The following is a 22348-nucleotide window of genomic DNA, read 5'->3' as shown; positions in this document are numbered from 1 at the left end:
ATATAATCGTCAGAACCCTGGGCGTTCAGGATGTCGCTATGGCTAACCGCACGCGTCCCATCTGGCCCCTGGAAAAGACAAAATCAGTTGTTCAAAAATATGCTATATCATATTACAGTCGAAAATCCCATTCTTGTTCTAAACCATTGATACGTGAACCCGCCTATTGTTCAGCGACATGAACACTTTTCAAACGTCATTTTATTATTCCAATGAAAATGAAGTGTTAAAAAATGTAATTTTTACATGCTGCTATACATTTACATCCTTGTCAGGAGTATATCGCTTGGGATGCGACAGGTGAATATCGTTATTAGTATATCTGTATCAAAAAAGAATAGTTATAAAATATTGAATCCACTAGAAATGACCAGGATTGGCAGTTTTTAAGGCTTCTGTCAGTCATATTCAGGTTATCAATATGAAGTGTATCTAACATTGCATTAGGAAGTAGGCATATACCAAGTTCTGTGGTGAATCAATGAAATGTATCCTTACGGTCAAAAGCCTTATGAGAAGCTACGTGTAATGCTTGGATGCGCAACACGCTTCTACTTTTACAGATCCACAACACCCATATTGTGACATATGATTTAATTACTTCTTTCGCAGCTTGAAGATGATTCTTATTGAAATATAAATAGTGCTGAATATCAGTGCTGATTGGGTCTTACTAGGTATAATAACGACATGCGACAGGAATGTGGACTTTGTCATGAACTCAGCACACAAAAATAGAATTGTATTAGATTGGTTAAGTTTTAATAGTTCATCGACTTCATATTCTTTCGGATGTCACAAACATTATCGACGTTTCAAAAACTCTTTATATACCTTTGTACGTGGCCAACCAAATTCCACAAGTTAACGAAATAGCGTTAGGGTAAAATCAAATGTCCGTGTCTTTCTCATCTAAATTTGATAAGTAAAATATTATTCAATTCAATTATTCATTCCGATGTCTCTAAGTATAACAAGTGACAAATATTTAGTTTGATATTTCAAATTTCATGTAAACTTTTGTTGGCGCTTTTGGGTAAAGTAACAAATTGTCGGTTTAAATTTTGATAAAAATGTAATGTCAAACAATTTATTCTGGTTTTGAAGATCCATATAATATGAACTAATGAGGTCTTTTGTTGGCGTATTAACTGATTTTTAGATGTTGTGCTTTACCACCTTTGAACCGAATACACAACACGAGATAATGCCGTTTATTAAAATGAATTACAATATAGACAATTCCCTCCGTGTACTCCATTTGAATATAATTGTGTCCTAAAGCTATAATTTAAATAGGTTTGACACCAATCATAATCACCATAGCATACCGTGTTGTCTAATTAAGTTATGATTAATTGCTTTTTTGATAACATTATTTCACACAAATGATGATGAATGGTGCATGATAATCTGTCATTGTGATTAGTATAACATGTAGCCAGCTTGTAATCTTGATTATCTATTAAAATATCATTTACAAATAATAAAGGCTCCTTTTATGGTTAAATAAGTTTGGCTAATGTTGTGGCTCGTGGAGTCCGACATTAAGTAGCTCTTTTTGTACCCGGTTCTGTGTTCACAAAATAAGTCACGTTCAAATCAATTGTTTGTATATTCTATAGGCATTTATTACTAGTAAATCATAATTTAAAATATTACGAACATGTAGGACTATAACAGTTCCTGCATTTCCATGTAAGTTATTCTGGTTTTATGCTGAGGTAACATATATTAAAGATATGCCTAATTGTGATGTAATAGGAACAACTGACATAATTGAAAAGGTCTTAAAACTATGCCAAGGTAATACTTAACATAAGCCTAATTGTGATATAATACAAACAATATAATTGAAAATGTCCAAATATGATTTTTGGAAATATTCAATTATCACTGATTATGTCAGGTGTTCGTATAACATCACATTTACTATCAAAACTGTCTCAATTACTCGGTTATGTTAATGATTTTCTACACACCTGTGAAGGCCATGCACTAATGCTGATGCGTTGTCATTCTTTGTTAATTCCTTGTTAATTAACTCTATCGAGTGACTACCAGTCGTCTTAATTAGTTCATTGCACTTAAAGTTCTTAGGTCCCTGTTCAATTCCTAACGATACGGTTATGATTCAACTGAAATGTAAATCTTATTCTAAACGCAATTTAATTGATAAAAGTATCTGTGCGCAATTGTGCATCCGGTTGTTGGGGAACAGCAACAAGAAAGAAATAGGGAGCGAGGTTGAATTGACCCGATATAGTGAAAAAAGAAAATTCTGTGCCATTTCTTTTGGGCTATTCCAGAAAATAGATGTACCCCCCCTATGTTATAGTATATGGATTTATGTAATACCGCCCAACCATATACACCGTGAATGTTACCTAGCTAATAAAGTACCGCCCATCATTGGGTTCTACAACATGGCCGAATTAGATATAAACCACTGTCTCATAGCCTCCTGATTAATCGTATATATTATGTATAAGCAGACTTGTTACACCCTATATAGAGGAGTTCGGATTTCCGAACTTTTTGTCCAGTCGAGACTGTTGGAAATCCAGTTTTAAAGTGTTCAAATGCAAAAAATCCGGCAGAAAATTTTTTCAAAATCAGAAATCCTCAATTTGAGAATTAATTTTGGACATTTCCGTGATTTTTCCTCGATTTAATTCGATTTCAAAGTTTTTTCAAGTAACATTAGCAACTGGAATTCCAGTCGTTCTCAGAAAGCAAACTTGGAAATCCAGACATTACATACTTTGATTGAAAAGTTACTCTACTCCCTATATGGGTGTGCACTACCTGTACTAAACCCAAAATTGCCTTTCGTGCGACTTTGGACAATTTTACCGACTTCAATTGTGACATCCGCTATATATGCAATTGCAGTAAATGTTAAGCATAAAATATTTCTAAAGATGTTTCGTTGTTTTATCATTGCAGCAATATGTAGAAATGGGTGTGTTCATGGTACCTGTGTGGCTCCAGACAGGTGTCAATGTGATGTAGGCTTTACGGGGTCGTCCTGTGAATTAGGTAAGTCGATCCAGAAGAGATGCTTCCAGGTAAAGAAAGGCAAGGCATAAACAAATTGTTTGATTGGTGCAACGGGCTAAACAAGTATGGTTGGTAGGTCAAAAATTTTTGAATTACCCTAATCTATGCACTTTAACATTATTTTGACCATTTTATAAAAAGAAATAATATAATTACTCATTGTGAACGTCGGACAACCATGTCCCAGTTTATCCCTTTTTAAAGGGATTTTTATTTTGAGAGGGAAATCTAGGGTTGCACAAAGTTAAACAATTCCTTTCATGTTTAATTATGAAAAAAGATACTCTCCAAACTTGTGATGACTTTTAAGGTGCAACGTCGGTTACAGTCTAGTCGCAACCACTTAAATCTACTTAGTCGTGCAACCCTAGACAAAACCAATTTGTTTTATCAATCAAACAATTTTATGCACACTAAAACTGTTGCCAGAAAACATACCTTCGTGAAACTATAAATTAATGTTACTTTTGTAATTATTGAATGATAAAAAGAACACCTTAAAATGATGATAGTCTTGTGTAAATGTATGTCTCTTTCTAAGTAAATCTCTGTATCTGTTGTTATTGCACAAAATTGTTTTCATTTTCACATTCTTTTCGAGCTTGAAGCTAACTTTTTATTTAGTTTATAAATTCACTGAATATTAAATACGGATTTCTTCTATACAGAAATTTATTATAAAGCCAGGTCCTCAGTTATCATGTCAAATATTAATCTGATATTTCTTTGCCGGCTAATTAAAGTTAATGCATGCCATTGAGATATCTGGAAATTAGTTTAATAACCATGGTTACTAAGATTGATATCATTAAATAATATTAAATGCAAAAGAACGCCCTTTTCTTACATTTTAACTGACAACAATAATGTTGGTGCCCGATTGTCCGTATCTTCAAAGAGAGTGCCGTTGCGTTGGAGTACCCAAAGCACTTGCTTGGACAGAACATCATTTCATTTACCAAAAACATGCTGAATGAACTCCACGAAGATTGTTTCTAACAGTAAATATGATGATTCCTTTAAACTGTTCTTACACATCATGTAGCTGTGTAAATTCCACATATCATTATGCATGTTATGATGTTCCTGATAATGTTAACTTAGCCGATCAATCACATGGCTCCGACTAAAACATGTAAAACAACAGACCAATGTGTTTTGGAAATGTCTTTGCCGTCTACAGTAGACAGCAAAACAAAGATATATAGATTGCACGTGTCTAGCTTTGACCAGAACAGTTTTGAGACATTAACATCATTGTTTGTTAGCGCCTACTTTGTTCGTGACATTTTGATTTCTAATAACGATAGTTTCGGCAATAAGGTTAAAAGGGAATAAAGCAAACTTAAGCCCACTAATGACTGTAAGTAAATCGATGCAGATTCAAGTTAACATAATCAAGATATTTCACCACTTCTTTAAGAACCTTCCACTCTTAAACTTTCCTTCCTTGCGTAGTTGCTCGTTTTCAACATAGGAAAACCGCAAGCCTTCCCTTGTAATTTGATTCACCTTACGTCGCCCCATTCCGTGTCAATTCAGATTTTTCGGACATATTTTCTTTAAGGTGTATTTTAATCATTTATATTAAAAGCTGTTATCAAGTTTGCTTCAAGCTCTCTCTGCATGATTGTTTTGAACTTTGTAACGAGTTTCTGCATTGGAATCTTGTCGCATGAGAAGAGGTCAAAATGTTGTGCATGATGACGAATAAACATGATAATTCAAGAGATAATGTTGTAAAATGTTATTAATCGTATTCACCTTCGTTGAACTACTACTAACTGCACGTATGCATAACATATATCTGTTGTTTTATTGTCGCTTTCAAATAATTTCATGATTAACAAATCACTCATGACTAGCTGACGCTATCGTCTTTTCATTTGTATATTTTGTGCACTACGGGTCTATTTGGATAGATGCTATTTACAGCTAATTTGAATTGTTTACTTTAATACGCATCGCGCACCGCTGCGACTCGTGAATTACTTAAGTTCAAGTTCGTGTTTCTAAAAGTTTTCTTCGGAATTGATCTTGATATAGCATTACGACCATATGTTGTTTGCATCAGAGGTTTGTTTATAATGTGTTTTATTTATATCTAGGCTGCTTGGGTTAAGATAAGACAGTTTATTTGCTTTGAACAAAGTTATTCACAACACAATATTGCTTCTCCTCAGAAAATCTCGGTCAGTGTTTTTTAATGTAAATAGGAACAAGATTTGTATCTGGTATAATTTATATTATGGAATTATTTTTCTGATTTCTACCTTGGTTGATACGGTACTACTCCCTATTCCAGAAAAATACAGCACTAATTTTTTGGGATAAAAAAAATATTATCCTGTTTTGTCAAATGAAACATAATTAAATCCTAATCCTTTAGTTAGTCCTAACTGGCAATAAAAGTAAAATTTTAATATTTGGCCAATTTTTGAAATAAGGGCCAAAACATGCGTTTTAGGGTGTTTTTCGTATGCTGTCAAGCTCAAAGACTTGTACTAAGACTAATTTCAGTTTATGCATTCTAGTTTTTGGAAAAAACATGTTGCATTTTTATAACCTATTATTTAATTATAGTAACACAAAAAAGTGAAAATTAGAGCAAAATTGCGGCATCTACTCAAGATTTTGAATGCTTAGACTTGTTCCAAGTCTTTGATTTTTGTGACTCGATTGTCAGAAAACATGACAAAAATGCATGTTTTTGGCTCTTTTTTCAAGAAATTGGTCAAATATTAAAATTTTACTTTTATTGCCAGTTAGGACTAACTAAAGGATTAGGATTTAGCTATGTTTTATTTTGCAGAACTTGATCATATTTTTAATCCCAAAAATTAGTGCTGCATTTATCTGGAATGGGGAGTAAGTGTCAAGCTCTGCATATCTCAAACGTCGAGGTCATTTATCAGGAAGCGTTCTAGCATCCTGAAAAATAAAAGCATCACTTTTGCAAAATGATAGTGATTATGTAAATTATTAACGCCAAACTCGTTAATGATAAATCCAAAACCCGACATGACGCATAAGTATTAATTAATTTTGATATCTAAATTCTGTCAATTTTATACCGTAAACCAAAAAACAGAAAGATCATTTAACATGATTAAGAATTGAAGCACTTCATCACGATATGTATGCACTTTGACTAATCATGTACATCTTATAAACAGATTGGGAAATGCTGAAATAAATGTTACCTTAAATATTGTTAAACCAATGAAGTAGTTAATTTCTCCATATGGTATAATGATGAATCCAGGGAAAATACCAGGTAGTACCAAGTATAGCCTATTTATAAACACAAAACTTAAGACGGGACGGAGGGGAGCATGACAAAGCGGTATTTGAACTCAAATATTTAGACAAATCAAGCTGACCCACAAGAGGAATTGCATGGGTTCTATAACTTGGATCCCTAGGCATGAAATACGGGGTAGTGTCATCCACCTCTTACGTGACATTTCTCGGGAGGGGGAATCGCCCAAAATTTTCGTTTTGATATATTATTGGCTTTTACTCAAGAGCCGCAAGAAATATAAATGCGTAGTTCCTTGACCCATTTCTTATATAGCATGTATAAGATCAATGTATTCAGTTACATGGTTAAAACTGTAATGGTCCTGCCATCCCAATCGCCTTAACCGTCATATTCAAAATGTCACTGTCGAGCTCAAAGTCGGTATTCAGACTTAGTCTTGTTAATTTATTTACTAAGTCAAGGAATTACGCCAATCCTTAAGAAAGCGTGGCGGATTACATGGATGAAAGGTTGCTTGTATACAAAACATTCTTTAAAAAGGTCTGGTCGAATTTGTCAAGATTGCAATGAAATAAGATATCACTAGTCAAATTTGACCAGAAATTTTGTAACATTTGACTTAATTCATATCAAAATTCATTTGACACAATTCGGGTCGAATTGGACACGATTTCTGGTAAAATATAAATAGAAATCAACAGAGATGTTATTCTACATATCTTGTCAAATTCGACTAGACCTTTTTAAGAATGTAGAACTCGTTTATTTTAACTAGCCCCGCACTCGTTGGAGTATATATTTAAAATAAATATGCCTATACTCAGTTTATCATATTAAACCAAACGCCCTAGTTGCTTTTGGGCGAGGAGGAAGAACAGAACGAAGGAAGAAGAAGAGAAAATCCTCTTTTCGGGTGCGGTTTTGAACCACCGACCATTTTGGTGCCAGAGGCGTGCACGGGCCTACCCCCGAGGGGTGGGGGCGGGCACTCAACTTAAGAAGTGACGGGTGTGTTCCTACCAGCGTCGCGAGCTAGGGGCCTATCTCAGTACAAGACGTAGTTTAAAAAAGAGGGGTCATTTTTTTTGGGTACAAGCAAAATTAAAAAGGAGATCATTGGGTATAACATTTTGAGAAAAAGGGGTCATTAGGTACGAAATTTCAAGAAAGGGGTTATCGTGTAGAATTTTTCCAAGTTTCCAATAGAAATTTGCTGAAATAGGAGAATTTGAAAGTTTCCGCACCATTTTGTCATTTTTATGGCATTTTGATGATACAATTCTATGGTCATTGGTTATAGTAGCACCTAAAAAGGGGTGGGGGAGGTGGGGGAGGTCATTGGGTAGCTGCACCTAAAAAGGGTACGACTTTGAAAAAGGGGGTCATCTGGTATATTCAACTTCAAAAAGGGGGCCTATTGACATGTACATACCGTCACTTCCATATGTCTTGTATATGTGTGTTTTTGCGTCTGGGATTAGATTTAATTTTCTAGATAAATGGCGCATTATAAATGCTTATTTATTATTATTATTATTACTTCCAAAGTTGAGTGACCCCCGGGGGGGGGTATCTTGCCACGGTCATGACGGAGTGTAGCTGACTATGCGCATGATGACGCAATCGCATCACTTAAGCTACCTGCCCGAGCATAATATGCTTTTGGAATTGAGGTTTTTGGATATTTGGTACGGTTAGGGTTAATAAAGGTCGTAATTAGGTCAATGTGATCTTTTATTTTCTCATCGAATTGTTGAAACGTAAAACGTCATAACTTTGGATGGACAGTCAGTGAAATGTTTTGAGAACAATACATTGTATGCCTATGCATGTTCCCGAGTTACTGTTGGTAAAGCGATAACTACACATTTTGTGTGCGATGTTTGATATTTAAAAATTATATGAAGAACAACAATTACTTATAAAAGTATTCTTCTGAACCAAGAATTGACTTCATGCTTGTCATGCGTTCCTGGCGAAATAACTCAAGAGAATGAAGTAATTTTTGTCACCTGTTTAGTTGGTTTGTTAACTACTCCGTCACTTCGTGCGTGCCACCATCAATATTCTTATATAAGTGCATAATTCTTATTTTCATAACTTTCCCAGCCTGTGAAAAGGGCTCCAAAATAAATTCACAAGTTCGCAGGCATCTAATTCCCACGCGTGGCTCTGAGAAAGGGATGCGATTTACGGTATGCGATTGCGCATAAACATTCAGTATGCACTGTGCTCTAAAATACACGAAAGAAACATTAATGGAAATATACCATTTGTTTTAGATTAATTAGTATTTCGATAGTGAAAGCATCCTAGATATAGTAGATAACATTGGGTTATGATGTCTTATTAACTATCACACGTCCTGGGTTTATTTTTCAAGATTAGTAATGGCACCTTTGGTTCCTATAAGGCCAACATGCCTTCAATCAATGGGCAAAAGGAAACAAATTGTGGAGGCATTTCTATTTTGTACTTTATAAAAGGGCTCGTCATGCCCGTGTACACGTTTGGATGGATTCGACCATATACTGCAATGTATAACAATTTATTTAGGCCACGATTCAAGCCAAAATATAAGTTTGCTTAAAACCTGGAGTTCAAACTACTATTACTGGTGGTGTTGCCTGAATGGACTTATAATAATGCCTATATCAAAATTATTCCAGACTATAATCATAGCTAATACAAGCTCAGTGGTTCGCATGATATTTTGGCAATGGAACGGATCACGTTTGTAACAGTGTCAAATTCGGTCAAATACTAATGTGCATCAATAAAAGTCAGCGATTTTCTTTTCTTTGTAATTCTTTCAATTGTAAAATCAGTGATTGATTGAGTTAAACATGTGATATGACCCATGTCAGTTTGCTGAAGGAAGCAATAGATATCTTTAGTGTAATGTCACAGAATAGTACAATCGCCAAATACATGTATATGTAATGAAAAGATATTTGTTCATGTTTCAGGTCTACACTGTAAAAACTATGTAACGGAAAGATATTTTGCTCATGTAGCATGTGTAGAACTACACGGAAAATGAACAATAATGTGCTGTAATTTTTACATCAATTTACGGCTGCAAAGTTTTCGGACAAGTTTCTCACTTCTATAAAAAAAACTAAGTAACTAAGTAAAATTATTAAACTTACCAATAATCTAAAGACTGGACCAGGAAGGGGATTATTCCGTTACGAAACTTTTTTTTGCAAAAAAAAAAAAATTACAGAGCAATTTTACTTAATAGTTTCATTAATCTTTAGCAGCAAATAAGCTCATAATTATATTTGTTTCAACTGTAGAAATTAAACTGAATAACTTAAGTTATAGTATTTCTACAAGTACGCTGTCGGTTATCACAGTACCGGTGCAGCCGGTCCCTGTGTGAGTGGTCGAGCTTTCGTCAGATGTGTCTCTGACTTCATTCACTCTTGATGAGGTCAGAGACACATCTGACGAAAGCCCGACCCCTCACACAGGTACCGACTGCACAGGTTCTGTGATATCTGACGGCGTACTCGTATAGAAATACTTTAACTTATTATGACCTCTCATCGAGAAATCATATCTTATATGTCTACTTATTTTTTGAATAACTGTTATTGTCTATCGTTGATATTTCCCAAACAAACCTCCTCTATCTCAATTGTTTGATTGTACAACAAATGCTCTCATCGAGAAATCATATCTTATATGTCTACTTATTTTTTGAATAACTGTTATTGTCTATCGTTGATATTTCCCAAACAAAACTCCTATCTCAATTGTTTGATTGAACAACAAATGCTTGATGTTCAAGTTGTGTTTAAATGGACTTCTTTTTGTTGTTTTGCTTTATAAACATGACGAACATGAAATCTTATTTGTCTCTCCATTTCATGTTTCTAGACCTAATCAATCACCAGTCGTCAGTTATTCCAACTTCGCATGTTGTTCAAATGAAACTTAACCATGTTTCAATTTTATACACAGTAGCAAAATTGATTGTTGTTTTATCCCACAACATTCTTTACAAAAATTGTTGATAGATACGCTCTCTTCTACCACATTGATATCTGTGTTGAAAGAATTGAAATCTTATTTCTTATGACATGTTTTAAAGTACCAATATTTCAACAATTTCTTCATACTAAATCGTGCTGATATACATCTATATATTGATTGCCAAGCCAATTGTAACAAGTGCGTGGTTTGGTTGCCTGTTGTAATTTAATTGTCAATTTTCATTCCGACTGTGTGACTCCAGACACAACAACAGAATGGAATATAATTGTTTTTGACCTGGTAATTTCGTACTAATTTTGACAAATATCATGCTTGTGATGTAGGCTCAGAAATTGACAGCATGCTATAAAGGAGAAGGAAAATCATCCACATTTTTGTTCCTTTTCATTGAATATTCTGAGTTAAGGATGTACCATTTATCGGAGGTGTTTTGTTTTTCAATTGCTATGCATATACAGTTAGGTTGGTCGCAGGTATTGGAACAAAGGGTCCAGTTATTTTTAGTGACACTACAGTGGGAAAATTGTTATGATGTAGTAGCCGATGAAACTTTCAGCACGGCAGCCCTCCAACCACCCCACCCCCACCACCACCCACCACCCTGGAAACCCAATGGCGCGCCCCTTATACCAGAGACTTGGTCATAAACGCTTTCACATACAAATTAGTAGCTTTTTGGCACTGTCACAATATCCGTGATTTTCGCGAAAAGTTGAAAACTATTTGACATTTTGTAGGAATGACAAATTGAAAAGACTTTATAAAAACAGTGCTGAAAATGTGAAGCTAAAAACCAGTGCTAAAATATGAAGCTACATTCAATTATTGTCTGTGTAAACTTACGGCGCAGAGTATACGTTCATCTGCATTCTGCAGTCTTTACAAATTTGCAAAAAAGTTTTTTTTTATGTTTTTGCTTAATAGATTTTGTGATTTAGATAATTATTGATGGCGCCTTCAAGATCGATTAAATCATAATATATGTTTCATTATTTACTATCACTAGAAAAATTAAAACGAAAATTTCAGTTTCCTATCGGTCGTGCGTATAGACGTAAGGCGAGAGACTCAGAATTATAGTTTCAAATCTTGCAACGGATGATCAATCCGATTCTCATCATGATATATACAATTTTATATAACTTCTGACAGGTGCATAACGATGATGTTGTTAACATATTCAGTGAAATACATTTTGGTGAAATTGCAAATTCATCACCTTGCAAACATGCATTATTATACTATAGTACGACTCTGTAATCATCATCAATATATCGCATTGATCATGTTTATTTCCGGTTTGCGTTGAGAAGTAGAAGGGGTAAAGCGTAACCTTTTGCACGTTGAGGGGGTTTTGATTCCCAAAGTAGGCTTCCCAGGTGTTGCGGTTGACAGGTGAATGATTGTACTATTGGGTTTATTTCAAACACACATTACTTCTTTCATAAAATAAAAACGTATAAAAATATAATATTAATAGGAGAAAAAGAAAAGAGTTCTTTCTATAAGCCGATGCTATTTTTCTCGCAAATTTCTTTACCATGTTTACAAGCATTGGCAAGAGGGACAAGATCTAACCTGCTTTCAGGCTTTCCTCGATTTATAATATTAATTTTTATGAAGTACCATTTTTACATGCTCAAGAACCTATGAAATTCGTACAAGCAGAAAATGATTCTTTTTGAACTTTAATAAACGCCTAAGGTTTTTAGATTCATTTTGTGAAATGTAACGTTTGTGTAGAGGGACAAACAGGTTAATTTGAAACTTAAGCAATGTACGAATTTATGAACTGAAACAAATTGGTCCAAAGACTTAGAGAACGTAGATTTGGGGTCTTTCTTTTTATTCGGGTATTACTAAAAATCTTAGGGACTTTATTCGTGAATTAGACCATAGATATGAGAAGAAACGAGTTTACCTGTATACGTACTACGTACGTATGCGGAGCTGTCAAAATGCCTGGAAAGTATTCACATGCTATGATGGCGCTATTTCATTTCACTCCTTTCGTGCAATAACATTCAAAGCTTGTCACAATGTGAAACATTTTGAAGCTTTTTGACATACGGGGTACCAATAATGTTCAGCTCAATAGCATAACATTTGACATCAGCGACAAGTACTCTGACCCCATCATATAACATGTAAATAAATTGCACATAAATGTTTGATTAGTTTGGCCTTGAGTGTCGAAGGAGGGGGAAATCCGAAAACAAAAGCCACATGTAACAATACTTTTAAATGTTATAATATCAAGGTCACGGTTTCGTGCTACATACCTGTAACTTCAGCTGTGTAATAAATTTTGTTGTACTGTGAAAAGATGGAACAACATTTCATATTGTGTTAAACAACGTAATAAATTTTAAGTTTTAACCTTTTCGTGACGAAGAAAAAATGGGATGCCATTTATTGATTGTTCGCATTGTTTTGTTTGTTGCAAAAACATGATATATAGGACAACCTTTAGGTAAATTTGTCAAAAATACGACTGTGCCTTATTACAAGGTCAATGAGCGCGCTATTCAAGGTCGACAATCGCGGCATAGTCCCTTTTATGGCTTGGAGCAATCCATTATACATGTGAGGGGTGAGTATGAAGCTCATGGTCAGTGCGTAAGTAACACGATTCTGGCATTGACATGAAGAAGGACATTTTGTAAACATGGTATAGATCAATTTTATCATGAATTACTTGGGCATGAAGAATGCAATGCTCATAATGGACGCAGGCGTCGATTCGCGCATATTTTCCATATCATATTTATTCAACCTTTGTCCTAATATTATTGTCGGTATCATCGCGGAGGGTATGTGGTATACTCTATCTTAAAGCTATATTGTAAAGAGATAAAAATCATGACTTGCTCTGCGTTGAACCTCGAAGTTGTGGTGCATCCCGGAGGCGTAATGATTTCTGCAACCATAACAGGACACAACATTTTATCAAATCCTAACCCTAACACTTACCCTTACCCTAACACTTACCCTAACCCTAACCCTAACCCTAAACCTTTCCTATGTGTTCCTATAGGTTATAAAAATTTGCGTCTCGTTATGGTTGCAGAAAAAAATTAAGCATCCCGGAGTGCCCATCTCTCGTGCTCTTTCAGCAACTTGGGGGACCAGACACTTGAATTTGCCGCAGGGGGTTCGCCACATCTTCTCACATGGATTGCGACACAACATGAATGATACCTATAATACACCTAGGTGGATAGTGGCAGCGGTGGGAATAATTCGCCCACGTATTCGTGATATGTGATCACCAAAATATCTCTAATTAACTTAAAATTGATATTTCCATTCATTAGTGTGGATACATTAATAGTACAAAGTACGTACACCTGTTGGTAAATGTTCCAATTTGGGGTTACGATTAAAAAGTAGAAAAACGATGCAATTGAGTCAGATACTTCCAACAGTTAAATGAACATGTGAACTGATACTATATAGATCACATTCCCAGACAGATGTAAAATGTTACCTATATATTGAACGTGTTTGAATTGCTGGTCTCTTTGGGAATAAAATACATATTTCTTCTACATGTTGTGATTTACATTTCATGCTGTTTTGAGCACTACAACCTAAGTGTGGCTCAATATTATGATACTTTAAGGCATAATTTTAGATCGACTCTCACAATAGAGTGAATTATTTCAGTTCGGGTATTTCTTAACCAAATATTATCTCGTTGATCATGGAAGTAGGCATGATGGAAGTGGACATCTACTTCCATGTTCTGATTTTGATACTAGTGCTTCTATTTAATAGCTGCAATCTCATGCCAAGATGCACAAGTATAGAGATAAAAGTTTGCGAAATTGATCTGACTCGGAACAGACTAAGTGGCATCAGAAGCATAGCAACCATCCATATAATGTTTGGGAATAAATTCAGAACATACAAGACATGTGGATAGCATTCCTGAAGTTGATAAAACTTGAACATTCTAACCATGTTACTGAATGTGACCCATGGAATGTAAAATGTTACACGCATAGTTTACACGGAAATTAGAAAGCATTTTCTGTAGGAAGTCTATCGTTCAGTCAATGTTTATAAAGATCATGTAGTCCCTCGTTTGAATTGAAGGTTTCAGGGTATGATTTTTTACTTTTACGTGTCAAGTTTTGTTTCCGACCATTCTGTTAAGGTGAATAGGGAATTTCAGTGAACTTGCTTTAGGGTAGTTTTAACTAGGTTTGTAAAGGACTAAGGCACAGAATTGCAGTCAAATGGTTTTAGAATCTGAGCCAAACTGTGGAAATATTCGCTTTAGAAATGGAAGCAACCTTTGTTTTTTAGAACTAGTGGATTTTACGCCAAGTTAAACGGAAAAATATTTTGTCAACACTTTATATTAGAATGTTTTGCAGCAACTTCAAAAAATATTTTAAGAGGTGCGGCCCAATCGACAGCCTCATCCACCATGTTTCTTCATGAAAACTGAGATTATGGTATCAGAAGAAAGCTCACACTTTTCTCATTACCTCAGTAAAATTTACGCCCGAGATACGTTTCGTTTTAGAATTGTGTGAACAAAAAGCTTATTGAGTTATGGTCATTCGTCGTTGATCAATCGTTATTGATGAAATAAATTAAAAATATGCCTATAGCCATCTTTTAATATTCCCCCCATTTAGAATGTCATGATATCAAATGTATGATCATGTAAGAGTTTAATTTTAATTGTATGTACTATTAAATGTAAAGGATAAATTGTACCTTTTGAGTATCTTTATAAGATGTAATCTTGTAACGAATGTCCTCTTAATGTGATAAGTCGAAGCCGAGACTTACTGTCGCGACGATCAGGGAAGTTCAATGTGTTAGATGAGGAAGGACGCGTTACATGGAAAGTAGGATAATTCCGCTGAATTTACTATACGACTGATATTTCACCAATCAGTTTGCAAAGCAGTGAAGAGCGCTCTATCTCATTGGTCAAAAAACAGCCGCTCGTCGCGCAGTGACTGACTATAAAGTCAGATTTACATTTTTGTCACAGCCCTACCGTTTCATAGTTATGCTTGTTAGCTTTTCTCACAAAGTCAATTGCTCTCGATTAGTCCTATTAGTTGCTTTAATATAGTGCACATTACCCCATCTAATCACTTCCATACCATGTTATTACCTTCAATACTTCATAAAATTGACATTCAAAATCCTCACATCAAACAGAGGGGTGTCAGTGGTAATAAACGTTATGTTAGTACTAATTCAAAGCAAAAGGGTGTTATTTCTGTCGTATTTGCATGACATCATGTATTTGTCCTTCCCTGATCATTATGGTTTATGTAAATTGGGTTATACATGTATTGTGGTGGTGTGTATCACGATACAGACACTAGCTGCAAGGTTTAAGGAATATAAGTTATATAGTAGTATTTCTATGAGTACGCCGTCGGTTATCACATTACCCGTGCAGCTGGTCCTGTGTGAGTGGTCGACTTTCGTCAAATGTGTCTCTGACCTCATCAAGAGTGAATGAAATCAGAGACACATCTGACGAACAGTCGACTCCACTCACACAAGACCGGCTTTCACTAACTATGATAACCAACGCCGTACACTCGTAGAAATACTGTAACTTTTTCTTATGAATATCCGTCGAGAAAGTAACCTAGTTATAATATTTAACAGAACAAAGTCTAGCTTATACATATGGCTAAAAAAGAAAAAAAAACATATGATAATTATAGTCCATCAGCTACCACTGATTTAATTACGAGTCTCCAAAGTTCTGAAACCATACCAAAGTATTCCTCTCATCCTAAGGGGGTCAGGAAAGGTAAAGATTGCTGTATCGTTCTCAAATAATTGTTCGTCATGTAAAATTAGTCACAAAAGAATAGTTTGCACTGTCTAGAATGCTTCGCTATTAGGGAAATAGCAAAATGGTCAACTCCTCATACACCACTATGTAATGCTATTGACCACGGCCTATTTTGTGACGTATCATAGATAAGTCAAACTATACTATTTGTACATATGTAAAAAATATTATTTATTTGTTTGTTTACAAGGATTTACTTTAATCATATTTATTTATGCAGTTTTTAACATCAGAACAAGTTGGCTAAGAATAATTGAAACTTAACATCATCAGACCTGAACAATATGCACGATTAAGTAGCAAATACGAGTAACCTACTCCAGCAGCCAGAATCATTTCAATTTCTTACGTGTGAAACACAACTCCGCTATTCAATATTCAGCAGGCAAAATTCAGGCAGCTCGTATGTAATATGTCATATTTTAAATTGCAAAAACTGAATTCAATTTTGGTCAATCACATTTAATTTAAGATAACATTTACCCCTTGACAAGGGATATGATTTCATTTGAAAAGAAACACTTATATAATGCCTCGCTTTTGCTATCAAAACGATATTAAAGGTAACTATGTTTTATGAGAAGTATATTAAGCCCAGAAAACACACGTTTTACAGAAAACGTTAACTTTAAATGTCGGGTTATATAAAGGGTATACATGCCTGGTATAAAGCGTTTTTTTTTAAAACGTTTTTTTTAATAACATTTAAAAAGCATTTTTGAAAACTTTATGCAAAACATTCTAACATAATGATATTGTAGTGTTTACAAAACAGTTTGAGCAAATGTTTCCAAAAATATCTTTTACAGTAACATTTTGATAACATTTTAAAATGATATTGTAGTGGGTTTTTTTTTTTTTCATATAAAACGTTTTTAAAAGTTTTTGATGGCCTTTATAACGTTTTGACCACAAATCAAAAACATTTTATAAACACTTGGTGTGTGTGTTTGCTGAAGGTTTACAAATTCATCCTTGATCTTGGTGGTCTTGGTAATTTTGACAATTTGACAGCAGATGTACCATTTATGTCACAAGCGATTTTTTAGGCAAAAATATAAACATAGACCTTCAAACAAATTTATAAAAAACAGAGGAAATTACAGAATAAATGATACCGCTGAACACTATTTTTTGTATTTTGCTTAAATTAAATGAGACATGTAAGATGAAAAAGGTGTTGCAGGTTGATCATCAAAGTTTCGCGGAATGTGTATTTTGATTTTCTAAAATTAAGTTTAACAACTATTTATTGTTTAGTGTTATTTCGAGGTTATATCTGGTGAGTTTTCGATTACTTTGGCCTCGAAACCTGTTTCATTTGATTTATATAAGCCTAAAGGCCTAATTGTAGAAACAATATTAAAGTTTTGCCAAGATATTTTCCTTAATACGCACCTTTCGTGCGGTCATCGACTCTCTTGTTCAAGCAGGTGAAACACCAAAAATAAAAAAGGTTGATGGACTGATTAATTATACAGGATTATTGTAAGACCCTTTGCAGCAAGAATGTGTTGTTTGTGTTAAGGACGGTCACCTATTGGGTCTGGATATCACCCTGTTAATTAATTAGCGCGCTTCGGGATACCGTACTTTTTTATTTTGAAGTTACTGTCATTGTCAACATGTAAAAATGCTCAAATTGGTTGACACTATATTCTTTGATGTATTAGACAGCGAACAAGATTTGCAAAACTGCGACACTCGCTGCAAACGTGTGGTGATAATTGCCTGAAAGAGTGCCAGTGTTAACTTTCTCTCGCAGGTAAATATTGGATTTTGAACTGGTGTCCTTCACCGTAATCATGGCGCAGTGCAGTCCATTCAATCAAATGCTTCAGCATCAACCTATTTGATCGTAGTGCATTTGTTATGTGTGTGAAACGAACTGTCGCGGTAGATTGCAATCATGCTTTTGTTGAATGCATTTGAGTAGTCCGCCATATTTACGGTATAGGTCATATGCACAACCTCTATTAAAAGTATTATTATTTTAATTAAAATTTTAATTAATAATTAAAATTATTATAGTGCGTGTTTTAAAAGATTACATAACACAACAATATAGTACGTACAATCATATTACACCAACATAAAAGCAAGACAGATATACTGCCACGCGCTACTGACTGAAACTGTTTTAATATCTCAATAACACGAGATCAACTTATTACAGACCAATATCGCAGGTTAAGGTTTCTTATAAACCAATATCTCAGGTTTAGCCACAGTATCCGTAGCTTAAATTGATGGTAACTGTAGACTCATTACGTTGAATGCAAGTTAACTTGAACACTGCGGCTGCTAGGAGTGCACACGAGTGATCTTACTACTACATACAACTATTTAGAAATTAACTTCCTTCTTTATATTGATGCCATTATAGATTTCACAGTAAAATATTAAAATAATACTAGTATTCAGTTTAGAACCAACATTAGAGATTCAGTGAGTCTATTAATAAAGAAAGACAAAATGTCTTTTTGTAGAGATCTCCGAAATTAAGACCTCAAACATGCTCATCATCTGCCAGGATCAGGTTCTTTTTACACCAATGTGTTTCATATTAATGCTATTGCTTGACATTAATGCATTGGGTACAAAATTCCAATTCCCGAACATGGATCAAATCTTTAGCTTTGGTTGTTAGATAGAGATCATTGAACTGCACCTTTGAATATGATGTTATTTTTGAGGCCTTATCGTCTTTGATTTTGCACCTGTTGAACTTGGCTTTACTACATTTCCTTAATCAGATCCTAATAATCAATTGGAAATATTTTCATCTAGATTTCTTTCTTTTTTTTTTTTAAATAGGGGCCCTATAATACACCTAATGACGCACACGGCGGGGGGCTATCAAGTAAACTCTGCCCAGGATATAACTAAGATAACTACGGGATAACATTTGAGGGATGTCTCAAATGACGCGTTAGATGTCACGAACTTGGAATCTGTTACTGTTTTCTTATCTAGTAGTACGGAAATATGTATGTAGGATGAAACGTAAGAATAAAGTAGAACAAATTATTTGTTTCATGTTGGGTTAAGAGATTGGATAGCAACGTTTGCACAGTATTTTTTTGTAGGACATGAGAGCACATCTGACACATCAAAATGAATTATGAATACGAGGAATGTTCTTCAGGTATCAAATAATTTTGATTTTTTTTTTTTTAATTCGCGATATAATACAAATTTTATGGCAAATAATTAAAAATTGATATTTTGACATTTAACAAAAACAAAAACTTTAGGTCGGAAAATATTATATCTTCAATACGAAAGGTCACAATTTTCAAATGATGGACAGCGTTCCTCCCAGGAAATGCAATGATATGTACTTAAAAGTACATATCATTACATTTATAAAAAAAAATAACTTCGAGGATTGTTATATATAAAAAATACAAAAAATACCAATTTTTAATAATTTGCCATGAAATATGTATTATTTCGCGAATTTCAAAAAAAAAAAATGATTGGATATCAGAAGGACATTCCTCGTGTTCAGAATGCAATTTGGTGTGTCTGCTGTGCTATAGGTCCCAAAAAATACGGTGCATACGTTGCTATCTGATTAATGGGGTAAGCAAATAACATATTCGATGAGCTAAATTTTCAAAACTTGAGAAACGTTTTGCAATAATTGGTTCGTGGCGGATTTAGGGTCTACATCACTTAATTTATTCTCCTATACGTTACCTTTTAAAGTGACAGGTATTCAAGTGTTTCAGATGGATCTACACCAAGATCTAGATAGTCGTGAATCGGATGAAAAAGGTGGATGATGAAGGCTAAAATTATGAGATAAGATCAGTCAGATAGGTCTGGGCGAGTACAAAACACTGCGATCCGATTCTAAATCCACATAATACTACTACTATATTATTGAGCAAATTCGCATCTCTGGAAAGCCTCAAAATGTGTCCGAAAATGCCCGGACGAAAATGACGAAGTAGGATATTTAACTCAAATAGTCCTGGAATAGGAACAACTTTAAAAAATCAATATATTATTAACTATCATGATGTAGGTAATTACTTAGTAAATGAATGCATGTCCCTCCGGTCAACCTCCTACCGTGCTACAGCATTCTCTACCTGCATCAGTACTTTTTTACGATATTATTTCAACAGATTTAATTTGGTAGCTATTTGAAAATTATCTGAACTTTCTCTTCACTATTTATATTTTCAGAGATATCATTTTTGGATATATATATTGTTCAGGGAATTAAATTACCTTCATACAATCATGGTCGGTTTTCAATTTAATTTAAAGAAACCAGGACATCCAAAATACATATTAAACAGGAAGATACCTGCATGATAGCATGCAGTTTGTAGACTAGGGCAAACATTGGTCTGCTTGATGATATTTAAATGCGTATCTTCTGTGAACATAGAAAAATATCCATTCGGGTTTTTTCCGCCTTAAACATTTGTACTTATGAACTATTTTATGTTTTTTGTTTTGCGACCATTTGGGATATAAATACTTGTTGACGAGTTATTTCATTAGGCCCGTCTCTTGTCTGTCTGTGTTTTTGAGTCAATATTCTACATTAACAGGTGTTTTATACATATGCATTAATTGTACAACACAGGACAACCCACCATCCACAGCCCCCCCCGGTCACGTATCAGTAGGTTTTTTACATGTTTGAAAGTGATCATTAGTCTCTAATAAACTTATCTATTTGTATAAAGTTTTCCTAAAGCATTCCAATGATAACACAAACTTATCTGTCCGCAAAGATGTATGATCTTCTGGGCCAATGATTCCCAAATCGTGAATACTCTCAATCATCTGGGAATCGTAAACGAGAGATTAGATTAAATCTTGTCAACCAGATTTTCCAGCATATGTTGGAGCAACCAACCACTGACCTTCAGCTGGGTTGTGATGTTAAACATTTGAGTGGGTACTGGCCGCAGCGTTGGTTGCTCAAGGTATGTTGGAAAATCTGGTTGACTAGATTGAATCTAATCTCTTGTTAATGATTCCCAAAACATTTGAAAAGAATAGATCGAGGACCCAGAAAAAAAAAACAAGCAGAACAATGTAATGTAGAAAATGATACGTATGCAAATACAGTTGAAACATTTCATCAATTGACACAAGCCGACTTTTAATGATAACATAATAATTTGTTTTCCTATTTTGATAGTATTTTGTAGATGTTTGAAGTAGCTGATATCCGTTGAACCAGAATGTATTGTATCAATTAGGACTTTCTCCTGTAATGATATGAAAATGAAATTATTTGATATGAACTTCATAATAAGCCAGAAATGTTCTACAGATACTAGTCGGATCATGCTCAGCTGTACTGCTGACCCCTCATTAACTTCGATAGCTCAGTGTTCCATTAATTATGAAAAGATTTCGGTGAATTCCAAAAATGGATTTTCTTTTCATGTTTTTCAAATCATCATTCTTATTTGGTCTTCGTACATGTTTGGAAATGGCATGCAGAGTTATTGAACATGTTGCAGGGCTGCTTATTACGATAAGGCTACAAAATTCTTATGTCTCAAAGCACATGGCAGTTTCAAAAACGAATGCGGAATGAGGTATAAACTAAATTTTGAATTAAGATGTCATTTTCTAGTGCTTAAAAGTACACAGCATAAAAGTGTGGTTGTTTAACACAACTGAAGTAATACCAATTGTTTTATACCCAATGCAAGTAACAATGCAAGTATCGAATCAGCTAGTTTCTTCCAAAATGTCTCCAAATTTCATCATGATTTTACAGCAGAAACACTAAACAAACAAAAAAATAGAAAGGAAGAAATAAAAAATGTATTTGCCGTTTCAGCTGACATGGACGCGTTAAGAAAAACGCGCGGCGGCTTTCAGATATTTTTAGCCTAACAATTGGTATGATAAGGGTTTATGATAGCGATCATTATTTTAGAGGTAATGACTAAAGCTCACATATTTATTAAATGCTGACGTGAAGGAAAAATATCATTAATATATACTTTTGATTTGAAAAAAAAGATCATGCGACTTAACTAGTTTTCAACATCTATCATCGATGTGATTACAATTAAGTCAGAGTAAGTTTAGTAACATAATTTAAAATGTTTTTCATGTTTCCCTTTCATTCGATGATTCAGTAATATTGGTTAAGACTATCTCTAATATGTTACATATTT

The 22348-nt window shown here is 34.3% G+C and overlaps 1 protein-coding gene across 1 annotated transcript in view; it reads left to right on the top strand.

Moving 5' to 3' along the window:
• Positions 1–22348, top strand: part of LOC140160067 (von Willebrand factor C and EGF domain-containing protein-like) — a 104474-nt gene that overhangs the window by 47082 nt on the left and 35044 nt on the right. The window contains exon 3 of the mRNA XM_072183336.1: positions 2950–3042. Within this exon, the coding sequence (XP_072039437.1) occupies positions 2950–3042 (93 nt within the window). The remainder of the gene's footprint in view (positions 1–2949; positions 3043–22348) is intronic.

This window comes from Amphiura filiformis, chromosome 9 (genome assembly GCF_039555335.1).
Source record: "Amphiura filiformis chromosome 9, Afil_fr2py, whole genome shotgun sequence".
NCBI lineage: Eukaryota > Metazoa > Echinodermata > Ophiuroidea > Amphilepidida > Amphiuridae > Amphiura > Amphiura filiformis.
The sequence above is the reverse complement of the archived record's forward strand: the minus strand, read 5'-3'. Positions and strand labels throughout refer to the sequence as shown.